Source organism: Aphelocoma coerulescens, chromosome 7 (assembly GCF_041296385.1).
Source record: "Aphelocoma coerulescens isolate FSJ_1873_10779 chromosome 7, UR_Acoe_1.0, whole genome shotgun sequence".
Lineage (NCBI taxonomy): Eukaryota > Metazoa > Chordata > Aves > Passeriformes > Corvidae > Aphelocoma > Aphelocoma coerulescens.
The window spans coordinates 16,179,580-16,203,616 of NC_091021.1; the positions used below are offsets into that span (position 1 = coordinate 16,179,580).

The window sequence follows — 24,037 nt, forward strand, 5'->3', positions numbered from 1 at the left end:
CAAATTTAAATATCTTCCTGACAAGAAAGTCTTATCTGGATCTGATTTTTGTTTGATGCTAGAGAAAAGAAATAACATCATCTTTACCAGCAGGATGACTGAAGTCGTCCTTCTGATTTTTCTTTTGGGTACACTATGTGACACTAAACATGTAGAAATCGTGTGATATAAATGTGACAGAAGGCATGCAGGATAAATAATTCATATTTCCTTGAGGACATGAGCTAAATATTCCACTGTTCAATTTCATTTCTGTATTAAAAGTAAAAAATTTAGAAGGTACAAACTTTTGTTGGAATGGAAACAGATGATTAAAAACAAATGTAAAAGTTAAATAGGAACTTATTTTTTAAAATACAATCTATTTGCTTTAAGTATTTGAAAGCAGGAAATTTTTTCCCTTATAACATTGTTGTTATCAGTCATTGTTGACTTGATGTTAATAGAAACACACAAACTTCTGACCATCTCATAACTTCAAAAGTGGCAGGCTTTATATTTCTGTCATTTAAAAATTATCACATGTTCATAAAAATTTTAATTGTTTATTTGATTTAGACATCATCATTAAGCTGCCTGCATTGTTTAAGTTTTCAAATACTAGCCTGTGTTTTTCTTCAAGCTGGATTTTTCACTGACTATTTAAGTGTTTAGCTGCAGAGAAAAACATCTCTCTGCTAATTTAACAGGTCTCCATTTAGAAATAGAAATTTTATACCTTTTACACAAGATTCTTTGGACATTTTATGTCTTTTGGTATAAGCTATCTTGACCTTCCCCTCATTGCATTTGCTGTCATACTCAGTCTTGTACAGAGTGCTTAGGCTCTCTGAAATCTATTTGCAAAAAGAAATTAAAAATGAGCCATAGTACTCTGACTTTCAGCTACTGTGAGGGTTCAGGTAGTACCAGTGTACAGACTGTTCCTCCAGTTTGTGTTGCTGTTGATACTGCTTCATGCCTAGAGTAGCCATGAAGTTGCCACCTTATGAGATGGATAAATTAAAGGGTAGATCAAATTTCTGAAGTTATTTTATGAGATCACAGCAATAAGTCAGTTCTTATTTCTTTCAGATCTGCAAACTATAGCATTATGACTCCCTTGCAGGAATCACAGCAGTGAAACTCTCTCTCTCCTTGGCATTTTCTGCCTCTCTTGCTGGAGATTTCCTTCAGGTTGTTTTCAAACACAGTACAGAGCTCCAATCTGTGTTTACTTATCTCAGCATTCTCAGGGAGGTCCTTTTCGATGTGGAACTTGGTAACCTCAGACTGAAGTTCTCCATTTACCAGAGCAGCTAAGCACATGCTTGATTTTAAGCAAGTAATTTTAAGTAAGTCTTCTTATGATCCAGTTATGTGCTTAAAGAGTTTGCTAGATAGGCAGGAATAGGAACAGGCAGACGAGGTAATGTGGTAAAACACCTCCCATTCCAGCCATAAACAAGAGTAGTCGTCTAACTCTGATGTCTGTTCCAGCAGCAACCACTCTAATAGCACAGTTAGCTGTGTAGTGACAAAGCTGGGCTAGTGGAAGTTCACAAACCAATATGCTGTTCCATGGTCTGAGGTCTGCACAAGGCCTACACAGGTGTAGAAAAAAGCTGTTAGACTTAAAATCTTTTTTAAAAATGACAGTATTTGTCTGTGTCAAATTAATTTCACAAAGTTTGTGTTTCTGCACGTTGTATGCAACTGTTTGTTAAGCTTAACTGCTTGGAACATCCAACAGAAAAATTGTGAAAGAAACAAAAACAACCCTAGAGCACCAAACCTATGTATTACCAAACTCAATTTTAGAATTCAAAGTTATGCAAAATAAAAAGTTTAAATGGTGTATTCTAATAGTGTGCAGCCACTTGTCTGAGCTCAGCTTACTTATTTAGTCTAGTGATTGACATATGCATTTGGTGTGGCTTCTTGGATGTTTTATAATGAAAGAAAGTAAGACTGAGTCTCACTGATGTGATGACTTCTGACTTGTCCATTTGCCCTGCTGAAATGCTTCTTTATTGCTCTCTTTGTCTTGTGATTATGACTTAGGAAATTTGCAATGGCTTGTAAACTGCACTTTATGAACGAAATTGAATTATAAACCAAAAGCTTTGGAACAGCTGAGGTTTCCTCAGTGAATCCCTTTTGTGCCTCCAAAGTTAGCCTTGTCAATCAAAACCAAGAGTGGTGTATGGTTACAGAGAGTGAATCCCCTCTCACAAGATACTTTCTTTCAGGAAACCAATCAGAACTGGCACTGACATGATGAGGCAGACCTGTCAGCAGAGCTGGGGTATATAAAGCGAAACAACTATGTTAGCACTTCTGAGCAGTCGTGCATTCCCCGCCTCGCCTCGGGTGTAGGGATTGCAAAAAAACAAAACTACACTGTCAAGACTGTGTAGTTTTGTTTTTATGATTAGAGGCTCTACAATTCTCATGCTGGGATTGTCTAAAAAAATCTTACTCTGGATAAGGACGTCGTTCAAGAAGATTTCGTTGGGCTTAGCCCACTCTTGCAGGCACTTTGAGAGATCAGGTTAGTAGCATGTTTCTGCTGGTGTAATAAGGTTTTATCAGTCATTAATAATCTTGTTACAATCTATTTTTTATAAATTTGCTCACAGGGGGGTATAGATTTCAGAGTATAGACATGAAACACTTAAATTCTCTGTCAAGATTATATCCTTAATTTCTGGAGTAAGCTTTGATAACTCTCAGCAAAAAGGTTTTTTCCAGTGTATTTTATTGCTAAAGACTACATAAATTAAGATTTTAAAAGTGCATGGAAACATGTGCTTAACTTAAAAACTCCTTTCTGTTGGGAGTGTTCAAGGTTATGCTACTGCGAGCTAAACTGAGAAGCTCCAAGAATAGCTCTGATAAAATGCATATGGTATCAGCTAAGCGTTGATGACTTTTTAAGGGAAACAACTGCTAAGGTATCAGTTACATGGCAGCTCTGGAACACTTGTCTGCTGTCATTCATGGCTGTGAAGGTTATTTCTGGAACATGACATTTTAGATGCATACTTTCAATTCTAATTATACAAGAAGCCTTATAAGATCAGATGTTCATCACCAGGATTTGCTTGGACAATGGAATATAGAGACTTTGTGGGAAATCAAGGACAGTTCTATTTAATTAAATTATTTCTGATCTATCCTGCAAATTACATATATGTACAAGGTGTCATAATGTTTAATTGTATGGTAAAATTATTTCCATTTATTTTAGCTGAGCTCCAAAACATAGTTGTAACTGGACCTGAAAATCCCAGTACAATATCCAGTTCTGCTCTTATGCACCTATTGCATGTATGCATCAGGCCCTGATTTCTATGAAGCAACTCATGTAATGAAGAATTTTCACCCCTGTGAGAGGTAGAATAAACTTGACTCATAGTGAAAGAAACTTCACTTTCTCATTTTTAATTGAAGCTTGGGACTGTTGCAAAATCAGGAACAAAAGCCAAAGTAAATGGAAGTAAATATGTAAGATTGGCTTGAAAAATTGTGGGGCTTTTTTTTTTGAGACTTGATATGCTCTCAGTGGAATTTTTTAATGAGAAAAAAAGGTAACTTTAATGGATGTGTGGTAGTGTTGAGAAGATGCTAACTAAATTTTTAAAAACTGCACAGTTCAACATCAGTAAATAAATAGGTCATGCAAATATAAAATATCGACACACAAGCTTTTCTAGTGGCAGTGTGTTATTTCAAAGTAGGATCTTGTGGCATAGCAAGAGAAAGCAAACTTTCTTTCAGATTTCACATGGCTTTGCAGTTGTTCAAGCCATCATCAGTGGCTACCTTATATCCTAGCTCACATTTCGAAGGTGGCTGTCTTCCCATATTCAAAATTCCACTGAGATACTCTCTAAGAAAGAGGGGAATTTTATTTGCATTTTTAATGCCAATATGCTTCTGTAAAGTGAAATTATTCACTACTTACAGGGTGCTTTTAAAACAGTCTCTTGGCATTTGGTTAATCATTAAGCTAAATACATTGCAGACCTTCACATTTTTTTTAAATTGCAACTTAGTGTCTTAGTTACGAGTTGTCTTCTCATTGCAGAATGGAAATATTTTGCATCAGCAGAATGTTTTAAAAAATTATACAAGGAAATTACTTTCCCATAAGATAAAAAAGTTAATAGACAAAGAGAGGCAGGCCAAATGACCTGTGGAAGGTCACAAAGTGAGTCAAGCAGAATTTTGTCTCCTGCTGCATACTTGCAATGCCAAAGCACAGCTCCGCTAAATATAAAGGTTTCCCATCCAACTCAGCCAAGCATGCTCCAAGAGTAATTTGCTTTACAACTTTGTGAAAACCCACAGTCTTTACATTTTCCAGGTCATTCCAATTTAAAACTGAGAAGAGTAAATTTTTCAGAGAATAGCTACAAGTATTCTTAAAATCTTGCAAGAAGTGTGTGCATGTAATAACATTTCCACCATTGATAACTAATTATGGGGTTTTTTTGCTTGCAGAGTGCCTGTAAAGATGACGACAAAAGCACCAACATTTACACAGCCATTACAAAGTGTTGTGGCACTGGAGGGTAGTGCCGCAACCTTTGAGGCTCATATTAGTGGTAAGATTCTGATTCACTCTTCCAAGATTTGCTATCGTTTATCACTCATTTCTTTTCTAATGAAAAATGATGACACTTTTCATAGACTATGAATGGGTAAAATGAGTTCTGAAACATGCATATATGTCCATATAACGCAGTGCTGATCAGCACTGTGAGGTGCTGTCAAACATCCACAAACATACTGTATAAACTTACACAGCTGTCCAAGCAGTAGCCAATTGTCCTGCCATGCCACTGGTGTCTGACTCTCATGTATGTCAGAACCATCAAAACTGGAGTGAAATACCTTTAAATGTATCTATGTAAAAATACACATTGTGTTAATGAGGGAACTTCATGTGGCTGCAGAAAGAATAATCCCATTTGGATGATGACTGGACAGAATTAAAAGTCGGGGTGCAAAAAGCAGGGTTTATGCTAGCTCTTCCAAGACCTTTTGCTAAGCTTCACTCTAGCTAAGATGTATTTCTGTGCCCTTAAATTTAGTAATTCCAGAGTTCTAGGAGAGGGATTAGAAGCACAAAATGTAGGCCCACCTGGACACTGAAGAGGGTAGAAAACCTAGTATGCTAAATAATAGATGTGTCTGGTGATCATGATGGTAACACCAGGCTGGATTAATACAATTTATGTTGACTATGCAATTTAAAGATGCCAAGCAATTTAAAGGATGCTTGATTTCTCCAGTCTACATACTACTAAAACACCCTATCTTGTGAAAAACACCATGCAAACCCCTGAGATAATGTTACCAGAGACCCAACACCCTGTTCTAAGAGTATCTCTAACCTCAGCAGTGACTAAGGGGAAATGGCATATGTTCCTGCTGGTGGAATTATATTGTCTTACAGGCATTAGCAATGTGATGATCCACATACCATAAAGCACTACTCAGATTCTCTGTGACAGGTGCAAACACATGATCTGTGCAACTGTAAAGATCTCTGACATCTATGGTCCATGCATTTCATCCCTTGCTCCCTTTGCATAACACCAACTCACACAAGGTGTTTGAACATGTCCTGCAGTTTGCATCTGTGACATTTTTTCATGCCATATTCTATTATTTGGCCCTTACTCTTCAGTTAATTGCCCTGATTTTCTCTTCTTTCTTCTGCACTGTAAATTTTCTGTGAAATTTTTTTTACACTGATGTTTGCAATACTTATTATTATTATGAATCCTTAAATATATCATCAGAAGAAGTTAGGATGCTAATATTATTATTCAATGTGTGATTTTGGCTAATTTCATTTGTGTGATATTATGGAGTACTTGTGAGAGGAACTTGATTTCTTATTAAGTGAAGACACAGCAGTTTTTCTAATAGCATATGCCATATTTGTGTGTTAGTCTCAAATATCTTGTGAGTCAACCTCTTGTTAGGTTTTTTTCACACTGTGAGATTCTGGTATCTCTTTCCTGCCCTAAAAACATCCAGCAATCTTGAAAGATCTGACAGTGGCTTGGCATTTAGTTTTTCTACAGCATAAAAAACAGGACAGGTTTTTTACTGTAACAAATTGCATAAATAAAGGACTACCCAGCTTTATCCTGCTGTAATGTTTGCCCTTTCTATCTGTCATGAATTATTGTTCATTTGAAATTCAGAATTTTTCTCTATCTCTAATAACACTGCTCTTTTATATAATTCAAGTATTAATACAGAGCTACAGTTCAAATGTGAAGAGCTCAGTTAATCTAAGGGTACCAAGAAGAGCTTAGCAACCACCTGAGATACAATTTTGCTGTGTGTAAACTAGAACAAATTAATTGTGCTGTTGTATTAGACTGTGAATTAAGTGTCACATTACAAAGGGTTGATATCAGATGAGTATACCCAGCATGTAACAGAAAGCACAGAACACACAAACCCTGTTATTAAAAGCAGCAAATGCCAGAGCAGCCATGACATTGTCACAGGGGGAGTCCTACTGGGTCACCAGTGACTGAGGAGTCATGAGACAAGAAAGTCAGAAGTGTTGCTGGCATTAGAACTGTGCCAATGCTCATGTCTCCACAGTGCTGATCAGTTTGATTTTTTTCATAAAGAACTGACCTGTACCCTTTATTGAACTGATATTTAAGGGTATTACCCAGTGCAAGACAGCCCTTACATAGTGCTCATTTTTGAAAGCAGCACACAGATCATACACAAGCTGGCAGTTCCTCTCACATCATTGTCAGGAGAATCTTATTGAATTCAATTACTTAAGAGGTGAATCTGAGGCATGTCAGGTCAATTTTCTTCTTTTTGGCATTAAAGTTCAAAAAACCTCAAAGACAGTTTTAAAATGAAAAGATATTGTCCTAATAATTAATAGATAAATCATAGTGTCATTTGGGACATGTAGAAGTAAACCCCTACTCCATACAGACCAGGCACATATATCTTTAATCTGAGTTAGATCTTACCTAGCTCTGGGACATGGGAGTAGCAGTGTGCTGGTAAATTTGTGGACTCGAATTTTTGATATAAACTTGGGCTCAGATTTCTAAAATCGCTTCTAGCTTTGGATCCCTTGTACGTAGCAGTTTGAGACATCAAAACAGACTCCATTTTGAAAATGCAGACCTTTTTCAACCTGCCACAGAAACTCACATGTTTTCTAATCATCATATAATACCACCACAAGAAAATAGAACTTTTGACAATGTTTCAAGAAATTCACTATTGAGGACATGTTTCTGGGAGGTTGCCTTGTTTAAAACATTTTTAAACTAATTTTCACAAATATTGAGGACACATCTCTGAATGAAATCACTGGGGTCTGCTATATACTCTATGTTTATGATGATAATGCCTAAGTTGCCCTACACCAATAGCACAAAATTGAATTATACCATCCCATCAGGACTCTTTGATAACTTCCATCTGTGAAAGTTCCAATGCTTAAATGTACTTTTACCCTTTTGATTTCTCATCCTCCCTAAAACTGTCCACATTCTGTGTGTGCGAGTTTCTGTTTTACAGTTCTCTTAATATCAGTGCTTTACTGTGAGTAAGATTTTAAGCTTTCCTAACCAAGTCTGATGGGACTGCAGTCAACCAGTAAAAGCTTCAATCTACATATCTCAGCTTCTCTTTCACTTTAGTCTCACAGCGTCATTTTCCTGGTACATTAAAATCCTTAATAATTTATTTGGTTTATAGGCAGGATACCCTAGAAAGGAAGCAGAATTCTGTGCACCTGGGGTTTTCCAAACCACAGAGATTAGAACTGGGAAAATTAATTCATCTGTAAATGCAGTCTCAGATCTCAATCCTGAGCCCCTGTGCAGCACAACTGATTATTTGGGTTGAGTGGATATGTACATGAAGTGAATTTGCAGGGATTTTAATTTCTAAGAATTTATGTTCTAGGACTATGAAAAAGATTTTGATCTGGAACCATCTCTTAAATTACGTGTTCTCCTTATGTGGCTCATATAAGAAGTTTACTTGTTCATCAAATGGATTTAAGTTGCTCAATAAATTTGGCTGAGTAGAACACCGGGAAGAGAATTTCCACAGGGAATCTAAAATCACCATTTGAATCCAAAAATCAGCTGTAGGTACAATTGAAATTAATCTGACCAGAAGACTCTTGTTCATGACCCTGGCAACAAAAGAATAATGTATTTGAACAACAAGTTGATTCCAGATGACTGCTGTTGATCAAACTCAAAAAGTTCCAGGAAGAGAAATTAAACCCCCAAAACTTAGCTAGCATTTGATTTTAATGTCTACAGCAGTCACTTTTTCTGTCACTTCATTTTCTAAAGCCATGGTAGTGTTAGAACAAATGCTTCATTTGGTTGGAAGTACGGATCTTTACATTATCTGCAGACTATTGGACTGGATAAATATTCTAGCAATAACAAATCCTACTTAGATACTAGAAAATAAGTTTTAAAAATACTGCACATGAATTAAATCATCCCCCTTATGATTTTAATGAACATCTATTTCTTAATAGGGTTGCCAAACACTACAGTCCTCTCATTATTCAAGTGATTTCCTAAATGCAGGAGCCAGTGCAGCTGTCCTATTGCTCTGTGCATTTTAGAGGCCTTTCTAAAAAGAAATTCCTCTGCCACTGAACATATATCCATGCCTATGGCATTAAGCTCCACCGTAACTGTGCACACTTGATTGTATTCTGGTAATTTTTTTATATCTGGCATTTCATAATGTCTTAATCTCCATTTATCCCCGTTTCTCTGTAGGTTTCCCAGTTCCTGAGGTGAACTGGTATCGGGATGGCCAGGTTCTCTCTGCTGCAACCCTGCCCGGTGTGCAGATCTCGTTTAGTGATGGCCGCGCTAAACTGGTGATCCCCGCCGTGACAGAAGCCAACAGCGGAAGATACACTGTCCAAGCCACCAATGGATCTGGGCAAGCGACTAGTACTGCTGAACTACTTGTGACAGGTACAAAGCAGCTAAAGAAAGGCACCTCTGCCTGCTAGCAGTGTGAGAGATAGAAGAGTAACACATAATGAAACAGTTCAGATTTCAAGTACGTGATCAGCAAAAAAATGGCAAACCTCATTCCTTTTCCTAAAGCAGTCTAGGATTCAGCATGTGTTCTCACCAGGAACATCTAACAGTGTCCTTTACATTTTAACTGTATAAAGTTTGATCTTGATCTCACAAACTCTTATTCATAATTACAAGCTTCTGGCTCAGCCCTTATACCTCTGCTCCTGTGGTCTGTCCTACTGCCTACATTGAAATTGCTTGTAAAAGAAAGGATAAAGTTCTGGAGGATGGAGCCATTAATGATATCTAACGGTATCAATTATATTTAACAGAATAAGCCACATAAAGGGCCATACCAAGAGACTATGCTTAATGCCTATGGTTACAAATACTGTATCTGTAATTCTAGAAACATTTGCAATCATAGGTATAATCAGAAATATCAGAAATTTTAAATTCTTGAATAAAGCTAAGGGTGTTTGCATTTTGGCATATCAACTCCTAATGTTTTGAATGTTTCAGAAGGTACTATCAGTAGCATGTGAAGAAGAAATAGACCTCATGCACTTCTAGTAATGAAAGTTTCTAGTTATTTGCAGTTCCTTTTAACAGATACCATTGTTTTTATATTTACCTCTTCAATAAAAATGCAGCTGGAACAGCGCCACCAAACTTCTCACAACGACTACAGAGCATGACTGCAAGACAAGGAAGTCAAGTTCGACTTGACGTGAGAGTGACTGGAATCCCTACACCTGTGGTGAAGTTCTATCGGGACGGAGTAGAAATCAAAAGTTCCCCCGATTTTAAAATTTTACAAGAAGGAGACCTTTACAGCTTAATAATTGCAGAAGCATATCCTGAAGACTCCGGCACCTATTCCGTAAACGCCACAAATAATGTGGGACGTGCTACTTCAACAGCTGAATTGCTAATTCAAGGTAACAGAGATAAAGTTGCAGGCCATGAAAATCAGAGCATTAATTGCAGTGGTGCAATATGCCCCACTTCATTCCAGTTATATCAACAAGTTACTTTATCACTTCTTTCTCAAGAGTTATTAACTTGCTGTGAAAAAACAATGTCTTTGACGAAAATTGCGAAAGATTTTTGTCTGAGAATTAAAAGGACTTTTTCTCCAGAATGGGTCTTCTTTAAGTGGAGGATATAGTTGATGGAAAGAAGTATGGGATACCTTGAGTTGCTCTCATTTTGGTCTGTAAATTTCTCAAAGTTTTATTTGCAAGCTGGCTTCTGATAGAATATATTAGACTGCATAACTGTACATGGTTTTGCAAATGAGGCTGGTAAGGATGAAGACAGTTCTTAGAGAATTTTAGCAGGGAATCATGCTACCCAGAGCAGTCTTGCTTGGATTTCACCTCAGTCAGGCTTAGAGATACTGTAATCATTTTAGATCCAGGACTGACATGAAGAATCTACAATGAATATATTTTATTTTGCTTTGAATTTTTTTCTAATGAATTGGTAATGCAGTAATATTGCTTCAACTGTTTTCACAATTACCCGTCTGTAGATATTGAAGGCAAAACAGATGGTTGCTCATTTTTATTTTTTATTTTTTTTTTTATTTATTATTATTTTTCAGTTGTGTACACAAATTTTTATATAATTGAAGTTGACCATTCACTTTTTTCTCCAACTGTTGATATATGATTGTTGCCATATGCAATTCTTTTGACCATGTTTTCTCTTTCAAAAGGCGAGGAAGAAGCCGTTCCTGCTAAAAAGACAAAGACAATTGTTTCGACTGCTCAGATTTCACAAACAAGACAAGCCAGAATTGAAAAGGTATAATTTTCAAAAACAAAGCAGGTGTAGCTAAAGTGTGGAGGATTACTTCTACAGTACCTCACCCTTGTTTTCTTTTTCTTGCTTTTCATTGTAGAAGACTGAAGCCCACTTTGATGCCAGATCACTTACAAGCGTTGAAATGATTGTAGAAGGTGCAACCACCCAACAGCTCCCACACAAGGCACCTCCACGAATGCCTCCTAGACCTACATCAAAATCACCAACCCCAACAACTGCTGCAAAAGCACAAATGGCACGACAGCAATCACCATCACCCGTTAGACAATCACCATCACCTGTAAGACATGTCAGAGCACCAACACCCTCACCAGTAAGGTAAAATTACTATTCTTCCAGGCAATACTGTTTTTGGAATCACTTTCACATATAGCAGTAATGCTGTAAAATGAGAGCATGGTACATAATGAAAGAATGCACAGACCTATTACTGACTGGGTCTATTTTGATGGCTAGCTGTAATGTTCTACATTTGCCACTGCTATAGAAGTGCATGCCTCCTATGTAGACTTCTATCCCTTATTGTAGAAAATCCCATTTGATTGCTCTACATGGAGCCAAAGCAGCACTTGCAGCTCCATTTCATGATGAAAGAGAAGAAAACAGTAGAGCAGTTGGCCCTTGATTATTTTAGATGAACAGAGAAAAGAGCAATGACACTGATGAGTGGCAAACAGAACAAAAGTATATTTTTAAAAAATTGGCTCATGTTCTGTATGTGCTGGTAATAACTACAGAAACAATGTTTTGAAGGTAGGCAAGCTAAATGTGGCTATGGAAAAATGAAGTTTAGCTCTGCTGTGTAGAGGCTCTAGAGAGGTACAGTGAGTGATTTGAAGAGCAAGGCTCATGGTATGGGAGATCCCATGAGGTCTGTGATGAGGGGCAGGTAAAAAGAAGAGTTTTGAAAGTCCTGCAGTTTCAGTATCCTGAAGTACAAACATTATGGAAGGAATGTCTCCAAGCTGAGTGCTCAGAAGAGCCCCATTTAAGTTGTCAGAGCTGGCTGTGCTGGTGAATTTTGCCCCATGAGAATAACTTGCAAGGACAGGAATAAACAGACGGATAGCAACGAGCAGTAACTAACAAACCGCATACATGAAAAAAGAATTCAATAGTGCCATCTAGAGTACATATGGAACTAGAAGTTTATCCTCCCCTGCTAGTCAGACCCCTTTTCAGCATACAAGACATTAGAAAAAAAAAATCTTAAAATTACTATGATGATGCTGCCCCCTACTGCTGCTATTGCTAATGTTCTCTTGGAAATACAGCCCACAAAATTCCACTCAAAGAAATTCTAAGTTAGAAAATCTGTTTAAGAATTTTGGAAAATGCTTTAAAACTGTCTTCTAGGATTAGGATTGAATTTTTGGAATATCAAAATTTAGAAACTAGCACTTTCCAAGTGGATTATTGTGTCTGAGATTTGTAAATATAAGTGTGGGGGAAATACAGGCACTGATAAGAAACTTGCCTGGATTATGAGTGCATCTATGGGTGATACATGGAAATAAGATGTAGTACAGGAGTACATCCAGTTGTTTTGCTACGTGGTTGCCACATGACATTTTTATAAAGATTGCTTACAATTATTATTTTGTCTCTCTATAGAAACTGGAACATGAATGTATTATGTAGTATTTACAGCCTGTGAGCCTTTTATGTTATTCCTATTAGGAAAATCAGGATAGAGCAAATGCAAAATCAATTTCAAATATATTTGGTTGAGTGAAATTTCTTTTACCACTTGTTCTTATTTCTTTTTGGAAACAAAGCTACTACAAAGACAGGTTACAGTTATGAGAATGACAAAAACATGCATTAGGCATAATGTTAAAAACAAGTTAGTGTAATTTACAAGTAGAACCTCTCAAAAACCTTTCTTAAAATCCAACTACACCTTACCGAAGATACCCTAAATGGGGAGTGAGTTCACATTCAGGCTGAAGTTGTTTACACAGTTATCACTCTGTGGCAGTAGATTAATGACATTAATACTCTAATTTTTTCAATAGGTCAGTTTCTCCTGCTGGGAGAATCTCCACCTCACCTATTAGACCAGTGAAATCTCCATCTCCAATCCGTAAACCACATGTAGTGACAACAGCTGGGGCTGATGTCCTTCCTCCTTGGAAGCAGGAAGGATATACTGCAACCATGGAATCTCAGATGAAGGAAACAAGAGTATCTACAAGCACTACCCAAGTGACTGAAGAAAGATGGGAGGGGAGATACGGGGTCCAAGAACAAGTTACTGTTACTGGTGCTACTGCTGGCGAGGTGGCCACTGGTGCTAGAGAGGTAAAGTCTATTTCTGGAAAAAACACTGGGTTTGCTTTATGTGGGGTCTCACCACGGCTGGATAGATCTGCTAAATGGAGTCTGAGAGGCTGTGTGTAAAAACACGTGTGCATCTGCTGTTGAGAGAGTTCTGCCGCAGATATGGAAATGCTTCTTTGTGACATTCTGCCTCTGTGCTTGTTTGTGCTTCTTCTGAATGTATGCAAAACATGAAAAAATGTCTTTTGATGTGACTAATATAGGTGAGAAAGGACAGTGAAAAAACAGCAGCTATTGCTACGGTGGTTGCTGCTGTGGATCAAGCCATGGTGAGAGAACCAGCTCCAGGTGTTGTGGAGCAAACTGCTAAAAGGACAGCAATGACTGCAGTCCACGTTCAGCCTGTTCACGAGCAGGTAGAAACAGAGCACAGACATTCTATGATTTCCCTTTATCCCTTCATCCAACATGCAAACAAGGCATGATTCACTGTGAAGAATTAACAAGATATGACCCAGTGCACTGCAAAAGCATGCATACTCATCTAGAACACCTAGACTGTAAAGGAATGCTCAGGTTCACTTACACAATTGCATTCCATCATAACAGGATTGAACTAATTACTCTTTTTAAGTTTAAGGATGCTTTCTCTAAAAGTGATCCTCTATTCTCTCTTCTTATTTATTCTCTAACATTATTCTTACAATGATGAATTTTTTTCTCTAATATCTCATTTATAATTTCCCCAGTAGGAAAAAAATAATTCTCCTTTAGTATTTTTCCTCTCTTCTCTCTTGTTTTTCCTTCTCCTCTTATTTTGATAATCAATTTTTCAAAATGAATTTTAAGGCTTTGGTTTTTTTGTTTGTTGCTATAAAAATCAGATGAAAAAGGAGGCAATGGTAGTAGTTACCAGTGATAAAGCCACAAAGCAAACTATGATATCGAGAACTAGAGAAGGAATTGTCACTTCACAAGAACAAAGGCACATCTCTCCTGAAAAGGTGAATAGAGATTTTACCTCTGATTTTTATGCCCAACCTTGTTCAAAAATCTGGTATCTCATACAAAAGACAAGCCTGTGAACAAGACAACTGTTATTATTTGTTCCTTTTGTGTATGTTTGCTCTTCCAGTTTACAGTGCTATCATTTTGCTGTCACTTATCTTTGATTACTGTCTTTCCTTTTTGATTTCACTTCCATTATTTATACCTAAGAATGTGATAGATGAAATTGCAAAACATTAACCTAGAAAAACCTCTTCTTTTTTCATATATTATATGGTAATTTACTAGATAGTGTTCTTGATAATTTAAAGAATTGACATGTAGAAACGATCTCTTATCTTATTGGGGGGGAGGGTGTGTTTGGATTTTGTCTCTAAGCTTGCCATTTGTAACCTGCTTTGTTTGTTGGCAGCACAGTGGGTCAGAAAAAAAGAAGGAAAAACTCATTCTGCATTAAAATCAGTTTTGAAAACACCGATGAGTGATTTGCATTCAGATTATTTTAGCATGTGTTTTATCAGAAAAATGTGATTTAAGGGAAGACCAGCTTTTATAGAGAATGCTACATTTGCATTATAGTAGAAATGCATGAAGACGAAAATGTAACCTCTCTTTAAAGCACTGAGAATCTGAAATCCACCTGGGCATTAATCTGAACTTGACATTTGAAGTATTTTCAAACTGAAAGTTTCCTAAAACTTATTTTTAATATCTACACTTTCTCAGAGTGATTATAATGCAGGACAGTTTTTCTCTGAGCTAATCTTTTTCTGCTACTGCTTTAAGTATGAAGCATTTGCAGAATGTTTTATTATTTTTATGTTAAGTGTCTTATAAAAAGTCCGTTGTGCTTTTGTTATTGTTTCCAGACCAGATGATTTCAAAATTCAGTTTGACATCTTTACTCCCTTTAATTTCTATGCTCTTTTCCAAATATATTGAAAATCCCATACCTTATGTTTTAAAATATATAATTTAAAGTTCTTTATTTGTAAATGTCCAGGTGAGAAAAGAACCAGAGAAAACTCCAGTACCCAAAGTAATAATTGCCACAGACAAAGCCAAAGAACAAGAAAGAATAACAAGAGCTAGAGAAGAAATATCTACCAGACATGAGCAAGTGCACATTGCTCATGAACAGGTAAATAAATGTTACAATGTTTAGTTCGTTGTGACACTCTGGTTTACAAAATCTGTTACATGACTTTACTGTCCGTCTTTACAAAGAGAAGATTACTAAACAAAAACTTAAACAAGGTATTCCAGACAAAAATCTCTGCAAGTCCAGTTCTCCTGACCTCATAGCAGCTCTGTCTGCAGAGGAGTGCAGCTGCCCTTCTTACAGATCCTTTGAGCATTAGGGCTTTTATTGCCATGGTACATAGAATTTCATCTGATGCTTAATGACAAATTCATCTATGGAGGTAGATTTCTGAATATAAATTTTAAAGGTTATTTTTCATGGTATGATATGTAGTGTGGAGTTTTATTTAATGACATTCAAATTTGTGAGAAGGTTGGATACATCTGTTAGACCATATTGTGGAGCCACTCAACGGATGGGGATAGCTATTAAGTCAATAATACTAATTTCTGCACAAACGGATTCTACAAAACATAATGATCTATCACAAACTAGGAAGTACAAAGATTCTTCTCTCATTCACATAAAAATTAATGCAAAATATTAATGACTTTGCATGAACTTCTCTCAGCATATAAGATGGGCTATAGCTTGAGTACAAAGTCTGAAGATGTTTCTCTCTCTTATTGATATACATTTAGAAACATTATCCTGCTTTCCAAAAAAGTTGTGTAATCTTGACAACAGGCATAATCAATTACTATTGTTTTTCTTTACCATAAAAAATAGATAAGAAAGGAAGAGATGAAACCTTCTGTACCTAAGGTAGTAATTACTACTGATAAACCTAAACCACCGGTCATAGTATCGAAAAGTAAAGAAAGAGTTGCCACCAAACAAGAACAAGTGAGCATAACACATGAAAAGGTGAATAGTACTGTTATAACCATACTTGGGTTTTATCCTTTCTTCTTTACAAACTTCATGTTTTCCTCAAAAAGAACTAACTCTACATTTCCAGCTCATTTTTTGTAAGATAATCCCACTTACAAACTTTTAGACCTAATGCTAATTAGACTAAATTATTTCACCTTGATCTTCTTCTCTTGTTTCCATTAATAGGATGCTCATAATTATCTTCTGACTGATGTTTGGAATGGACTGACTGACTCCTGAAATGCATTTTAACTTTATTTCTTTTAAATAATTACTTTTATTTAAATAGGTGCGAGGGTATAACAATACTTATCAGTATACATATAACACAATGATGTGTGCAGTGCACAAGGATCTAACCCTCAATTCTCCTTCCCTGTTCCCATTTCAAAATGTTTTCTCATTGTTCAAATATCTTTCATGACTGAATGCAACTGAAGCTTCTATTTCTGCTATAAAAAAAACAGATTAAAAAGGAAGCTGAGAAAACTACTCTAGTTCCAAAAATAATTGACCATTGCTAAAACAAAAGCACCAGTCACAGTGTCCAGAACTGGAGAAGAAATGACAACCAATACATGGTTACAATTTGGTTTATTTGCAAACCTCACCTTTTAATAGCTACTTTGGTAAAACAGAATGGTCTCAAATGAATTCCTGAAAACATACCCATTAAGTGGGTTGATTGTCAAGTAAGAGTCAGTATGGTTAAGTTTCTAGTGCTGAGGAGGTGAGGTTTATACTCCATCCTGCTAGGAAATGTCACACTTTAGGCTATAGTCTGATTTCTCTGTGACAGTCTCCTCTCTATCAATGGCTTTTAAGTAATGTTTATTGTTCAAATTTCTGTCTGAAATCTTTTTTTCTACCCAATGATTCCTTGTAACTGTGTGGTTGTCAGATGAAACAACTTCTCTTTATTGAGGTTTGAATTGTTCTTTGTACAACACAAACTTTAACATCCATTTAGGTCTGTCCAGTTGGTTACTTATGACCATCAGACACTTGTTGGCACTGCTTTGTTCCTATAGGACTCCCACAGTAAGAAAGATCTACAATACAGCCAGGAACTCTTATGTGTGGAAGAACAGCATAGTTGCCAACAGCTGTTATTTAAAATCTACAGTGTAATACATTCATAAAATACTTCTATAAAATATAAGCAAATGAGCAAAGCATATAAAACTCACTCAGAGGAGTCAGACTGCTAAACAATTTCAGTCCCTTGTTAGATTATGTAAATTTAGGGCCAAATTCCAGTCAGTATAAACAATTATTTTGAAATTGATAGTGATACTAAGAGGTCCCTGTTACCTAAACAATACTTTAATAAGAAAACAAAATCTCTATAAATGATCACATTTGGGCCTCACCTAAGTAATTTTAGTTTAAGCTGATAAGGGTTTTAAAATCAATATGAAATGATCTATTAGGGTTTTTTTTCCCATTTACAAGGCATACGTATCATATGCTCTGTTGCTACATCCAGATCAGTTATAACACTAATAGTAAACACTAGTAGGAGTCACCCTATTATCTACTGTTGGCTGACTGGGCAGAAGTTTGGACCCTGATAACACAGAAGCTGATAGTATTTACGAGTTATTAGAAACAAGCACAAGTCCTGATACAAAAGCATTATTTCCAAAATTTAAAATAGATCAGCACTGAATTAAGAGATATACCTGCTGTAAAAAATTTTATGGGTCTGTTTCTCAGTAAATACATTTACATCAGATGCTAGATGCATTTCTTACATTTGCAAGAATTATATGGAGCTGATGAGCATATTTTAAAACTATGTGCATGTTTACATACCTGTATACTCTTGGATGAGTGGACACAAGTGTGGCTGTAAAGTATTAAAATTGGGCTTGCAGACAAATATTGATATGTATAAAACACAGAAGCATAGATATATCCTGAATGTGCAGAGATAGCACTTAGAGAACATACATGGTTTTGAATCTACTGATTCTTAAGGGTATTTAAAGGTGCATACTTTTGATCTTCTCGTCATTACTTTTACACAATCATACACCCTCTCTTTGGAATATACTGAGCATTATAACTATTTGTCATATATGCAAGTTTTCAATATAATTATGAATACGTGTACAAATTCTGCTGATGTTATTTGTAGACTCAAGCTGGAAAAAAGGCTGAAGCTGTAGCTACAGTCGTTGCAGCAGTTGATCAGGCACGTGTTCGATCACCCTGGCAACCAGAACAAGCAGATGAAGCTTATGTAAAGCAGAAAACTTTGGAATATGGTTATAAAGAGCACACTGTAACAGACCACGTTTCTGAGGCCCCAGCAGAACGTCATGTTGTCACTAAAGAAGTTAAAACAGTCTATGTTCCTCCTGAGAAACATGTCTCAGCTCCTGAAAAGCAGGAAGTTCATATATCAAAAGAGGTTAGACTCTTTTTTTATATTACGTTCTTTCCAGAATCTACGTCCCAGTGAAATCTGTTTCAGTTTAAAGAACAGCATCACTTTCAACAACTTTTTTCATTACTTTGCGTAGATAAAAAGAACAACAGAAATTGAGAAAACAATTCATGTTGAACCCCCGCGACCTCGCACAGCAAGTCCTCACTTCACGGTCTCCAGAGTTGCTGTTCCTAAACCAGATCATACATATGAGGTAAGCTAAAGTTGTATCCAAGAGGAACATGCTCATTTTCAATAGCCAGTAGGTCACCCATTCCATCTGGCTTTTCCTCACATACTCCAGTGTGGTCCTTCCCCAAGAGGAAGAGTTGTATGCTCCTTACAGCTATTTTTGTTGGCTTGTTTGACTAATAAAGAATACTGCTGTAAACAGACAAATTACTAAAATAGAATTTGCTGTTATTATTAGTTATTTAACTAATCTTATAAACTGTTTGAGGATGCTGCTTCAGTACTTCATGACATATAGTGAAATTGTAGATATTTGTCATGCAAGTTGTTTTTTAAAGCGCAGAAGTATCCTTCATTAATCTTATTATGTGCATCAGCTCACTTGCATACTGTCTTTTCTTCCTTGCTAATTAATACATACTAAGCTAATTTTTTAAACAGAAAAAATCCAGACTGACTGTGTAATATGACACTATCCATTTTTAATGTTATTCTTTCCATTCTTCTGCTTGACTCCTTTACATAATATTAAAATTTCCCAGTTAATTAATTTTCTCATTTAAGCATGTTTTCTCTCTTCACCTGGAATTTAAAAATTATTTTCCTCCAAATATAGTTAAACACTGTTATAAATATTTTATTATATATTTGTACATTTTTTTAGAAGTCATTTCACCTATAATAAGGTTTTGAAATCTCTTCAGTTATTTTAATCACTGGAAGTTATATAATTATTACTATTCTTTCTTTCAATATTAGACTGATTAAAAGGAAATCTAAGGCTTCAAGTGAGTAAATGGAGAGAACATTTCTAGTGCTACACTTAAGAGCTTCTTGACCATTGAAAGATCAAATCCTACAGTGAAAAAGAAAATATTTAAATGTTATATCAAAAATAATACAAGGGTATTATATCTCTGGTATTCTACTCTGCAATCTAATACTCTTTTTTTCACATATAGCTTTTGTAGTGTCAAAACCAAGTAACTAAGGAAACAACTGCTCCATATGCAATCTGCTCAAGAAATGCACTCTCTCCTTTGAAAATAAGACAACAACAAAGATGTAACTCTTTCTCTTCTGTTCCCTAGGTTTCAATAGCTGGGTCTGCTATGGCTACTCTGGAGAAAGAGTTATCAGCTACTTCTCCTGTGCAAAAGATTACCAAGCCTGTGAAACCACCTCAGCTAAAGCCTCATGAAGTCAGGACAAAAGCAGAGCCAGTCGCCCCTCCACAGTTTCCCTTTGGAGAAGCTGCTGAGAAGTATAAGAGTCACTATGATGTTGAGACTAAAAAGGAGACAAGCATTAAAAGTGAAGCAGTGAGGACAGAACACTTGATGCTGCATAAAGAAGGTGAAGCAAAGGTAAGTTCTTAAGTAAATTTCTGTCTGACTGACTTTCATCTTAAAAATATAGAATGGCCTCACTTTTTTGCTGTTTCCTTATCGCAATTTTCCACTTTTAAAGCATTCTGCTGCCTTTTATCTTTTCACTGGTTTACACAAATCCTTGTAAGGACCTAATATTTACCTGTTACTTTCAAGAGTCCGCATTACATGATTTATTTTCTTATTTAAATTATGCTGTTTATGTCCTTGACTTTGTTCATTAATTGTCCTCTAAACAACCTAGGTGACAGAAACTGCCAGAGTTCCTGTGCCTGCAGAAATCCCTGCTACTCCACCCACCTTAGTCTCAGTAAGTAATTTGTATGTAGTTTAGGGGAGTTACACTAGATTTTCACCTGTTCTGTTTTCTAACTTTTATCGCTGAATACCATAAAATACGCATTAAAAATTGGCTTTATTTAATTTTTTAAACTTTGTATTAGATTTGTATTAGATTTACTCAGCCATATAATTTATCTCTGATACAAACTCTTCTTGATGTCTTTTATGGTAGTGACTCTTCACAATTATGTCACTTAGTAGGTAGATCTATCTGCATAAATGTGAACCTACTTTTTCATTTTGTTAATAACAGCAGTGTTCAGAGATCCTAAAATCCAGTTTCAAATACTTCCCTTTGGAAAATACCCCTCTTTTTTTCCTGCATACATTGCTTCTCAGAACACTGTTTTGAACTAGACATTAAATTTTCCATTCAAATAGGTTTTAAATATTTAAATATCTGTTTAGTATTGAAAATATATACTGACTGTGATACTTATTTTTTATCATACAGGGCCTCAAAAATAAGACTGTGACTGAAGGTGAGTCTGTCACTCTGGAGTGCCAAATATCTGGTCATCCTCAGCCTACAGTGACATGGTACAGGGAAGACTACAAAATTGAGAGCTCAATGGACTTTCAGATCACTTTCAAAGCAGGGCTTGCTCGCCTTGTGATTCGTGAAGCCTTTGCGGAGGACAGTGGAAGATTTACCTGCACTGCTACCAATAAGGCTGGGAGTGTCAGTACTTCTTGCCACTTACATGTGAAAGGTAAGTATATTTATAGAATCACATAATTGTTTAAGTTGGAAAAGACCTTAAGAGCATTGATTTCAACCATTAACCCAAAACTGCAAGTACACTGCTAAACCACGTCCCTAAGCGCCAAATCTACATGTCTTTAAAATACCTCCAGGGTGGAGATGGTATTTAAAAGTTAGCCCCAGGTGACTCCTGGGTAACCTGTTCCAATGCTTGATAACCCTTGATAGCCTTTTTGGTGAAAGGTTTCCTAATACTCAAACTCAACCTCCCTTGGTGCAACTCAAGGACAGTCCCTCTTGTCACTGTAGGAAGTTAATAATTTTAACTGTATATTACTTGTAATGTATCATAGGCATTTAAAACTCATGGCTTGAGTTGTATTCCAGGGTTATTAGGTAAAAGGGCTGTAAGAATATGAGGAAAAGGCTGATAATGGGAAACTCTTAACTTGATTCCTTGGTGGAATTACCAAACCCTCAGAGCCAACTAACTACTTACTCTTTTTATGTCAACTCTACAACTCTTTTTATGTCATTGCTTAAGGCCTATTAACGTATTTTAAAATCCACTGTATCAAATTTTCCTTGTAGTTACTGAAGAAATTGAGACTCGAGAAACCATTTCTGAGAAGGCTGTTACAGAAGAGAAACGGTAAATTTCCTTTTCTAAACAGACTGCTCCTACTGCAGTCATTAGGTTCTTGCATCCTGTTTTATGAGAGCTTCAGACATCAGCTCACTTACCTGCACCGAAATCTTATTTCAGCTATGTAGAGACAAAGGACATCGTAATGGAAGATGTCTCTGCTGCAGCAGAGGAAGTATCGGGAGAACCCGTACCTCCTTTCTTCATAAGAAAACCCATGGTGCATAAATTAATTGAAGGTGGGAGCATTATTTTTGAATGCCAAGTAGGGGGCAATCCAAAGCCACATGTCTACTGGAAAAAAGGCGGAGTTCCTCTAACAACTGGCTACAGGTACTTTGAGTACACCGCACAAAAACTATCTTAACATAATTTTTATGCATATTTAATTGACAATGTCATAATTTTGATTCCCTTACTTATGTTGAGCCAGATAACATACTCTGATTTCTGTGACATTTTCATTTTCTTAATGTAAAAGTTATAGGATCATGTCTTAATGTGTGACTTTAAAAGGCTGCTAAGTTTTAAAATATAAATATTCAAAATACTATAAAATGAGATATGCTACTTTTCCTTATAAACAAATCAGGAAGTTTTGCATTTGTTTTAGTCTGTCTATACAATGTTTGCATTCTGTCTATTTAAGTGTTGTCTGTAGAAAGCAACATGCTTTCTAGCTGAGAAAAAAAAACACATTCATGGCATTCTTGAAATAATCATGCTATGATGATCCATATTAGGACAAACTGTGTGCACACAAAATATACCATTATATTGTGTCTGATAACTAGACCTCTGATATTTCAGTACTGTTGTTTGGATCCTATTTATTTACTGATAACAAAAAGAAAGCTGTCCAGTACTCTAGTTTCAGCATGGTTATTTTTCATACGCTGCTCTGTAGATTCATTCAGTGAGAATTGCCCGCAAAAGTTTCTCTTTTTGTGCCCTGTACAAGTTAGGAGTGTGTCTCATTAACTGTAAAAGTAAAAGCAAATTCACTAAAACGCCTGTCCAGAATTATAAAGACTTTTTACTTTTATTTTTCCTATAGATACAAAGTGAGTTACAAAAAAGAAACTGGGGAATGCAAACTTGAAATTTCCATGACTTTTGCCGACGATGCCGGAGAATACACTATTGTTGTTCGTAATAAACTTGGAGAAGCTTCTGCAACGGTCTCCTTACTAGAAGAAGGTACATTTTAGATTAAGGCAATGGGAACAATATTTCTTAAAATTAACTTCAAAATGGAAAAAAAAAGATTTTAAATTGTGCTGCAAATTCTTTGCAGTTTAGTTTATTCAGCTGAAGAAACATAAAGGGAGATCTGTCAGCTTTGTTTCTGCAAGAGTATCTGACATCAAGCCCTTGAAGGACTTAATTCTTTGCTAGAATGTGTAGTTATAGGAACCTTCCTCTGTTGACATGCCATGGTCATGACAAGATAAGACATTCAGAGAGTGATGTGGGAAAAGAAGGTTAATCAATTAATAGTTTTTTATCTTAAAGGGAAAGAAGCTAGTTTTTTTATTTGTCCTGTAAAAATGTACAAAAATTTTCAGGAGACAGAGTCATGGTGAAGAAATTGTAAAATAATCTCTGCAGACGCTTCCACTTTGAAAACTAGGCTATCTAAATAGTACAAGAAGACTTCTGTCTATTTATAAAGCTTATCTTAATACATCAGTCTTTGCATTTCGTTGCTGTTTGTATTTATTGGCTAAACAGATAGAAAGTCTGCTTGAATTACCAAAACCAGTAAAATAAGTTTGTACTTGTTTTCTCCATTCAATCCAGTGAAAACCAAAAAATTTATCAAAATTAATCTGTTCTCAATTCTTAGCTGATTATGAAGCCTACATAAAATCACAAGAAATGATGTACCAAACTCAAATGACTGCATACGTACAGGAACCTAAAGTGGCTGAGGTAGCCCCACCTATTTCCTATGGTGACTTTGAAAAAGAATATGAAAAAGAACAAGCTCTAATCAGGAAGAAAATGGCAAAAGATACAGTGATGGTCCGAACTTTTGTAGAAGATGAGGTATGTCTATCCCTCTGTATTAATTTTGGGTACCGACATTTTACCATACAAATAGTTTATTTGCGAGG

General features: G+C 36.0%; 1 protein-coding gene across 20 annotated transcripts in view; it reads left to right on the plus strand.

The window, feature by feature from the left end:
- Positions 1-2,337: 2,337 nt before the first annotated feature.
- Positions 2,338-24,037, plus strand: part of LOC138112916 (titin-like) — a 241,572-nt gene continuing 219,872 nt past the window's right edge. For all 20 annotated transcript variants that reach the window (XM_069020545.1, XM_069020525.1, XM_069020531.1 and 17 more), the window contains exons 1-20: positions 2,338-2,533; positions 4,489-4,592; positions 8,805-9,008; positions 9,713-10,000; positions 10,783-10,871; positions 10,969-11,210; positions 12,911-13,196; positions 13,439-13,591; positions 14,060-14,179; positions 15,187-15,324; positions 16,057-16,194; positions 18,347-18,622; positions 18,735-18,854; positions 19,924-20,199; positions 20,468-20,533; positions 21,020-21,278; positions 21,863-21,923; positions 22,038-22,250; positions 22,975-23,117; positions 23,767-23,969. In XM_069020545.1, the coding sequence (XP_068876646.1) occupies positions 4,502-4,592; positions 8,805-9,008; positions 9,713-10,000; positions 10,783-10,871; positions 10,969-11,210; positions 12,911-13,196; positions 13,439-13,591; positions 14,060-14,179; positions 15,187-15,324; positions 16,057-16,194; positions 18,347-18,622; positions 18,735-18,854; positions 19,924-20,199; positions 20,468-20,533; positions 21,020-21,278; positions 21,863-21,923; positions 22,038-22,250; positions 22,975-23,117; positions 23,767-23,969 (3,366 nt within the window). In that variant the 5' untranslated portion in view covers positions 2,338-2,533; positions 4,489-4,501. The remainder of the gene's footprint in view (positions 2,534-4,488; positions 4,593-8,804; positions 9,009-9,712; positions 10,001-10,782; positions 10,872-10,968; positions 11,211-12,910; positions 13,197-13,438; positions 13,592-14,059; positions 14,180-15,186; positions 15,325-16,056; positions 16,195-18,346; positions 18,623-18,734; positions 18,855-19,923; positions 20,200-20,467; positions 20,534-21,019; positions 21,279-21,862; positions 21,924-22,037; positions 22,251-22,974; positions 23,118-23,766; positions 23,970-24,037) is intronic.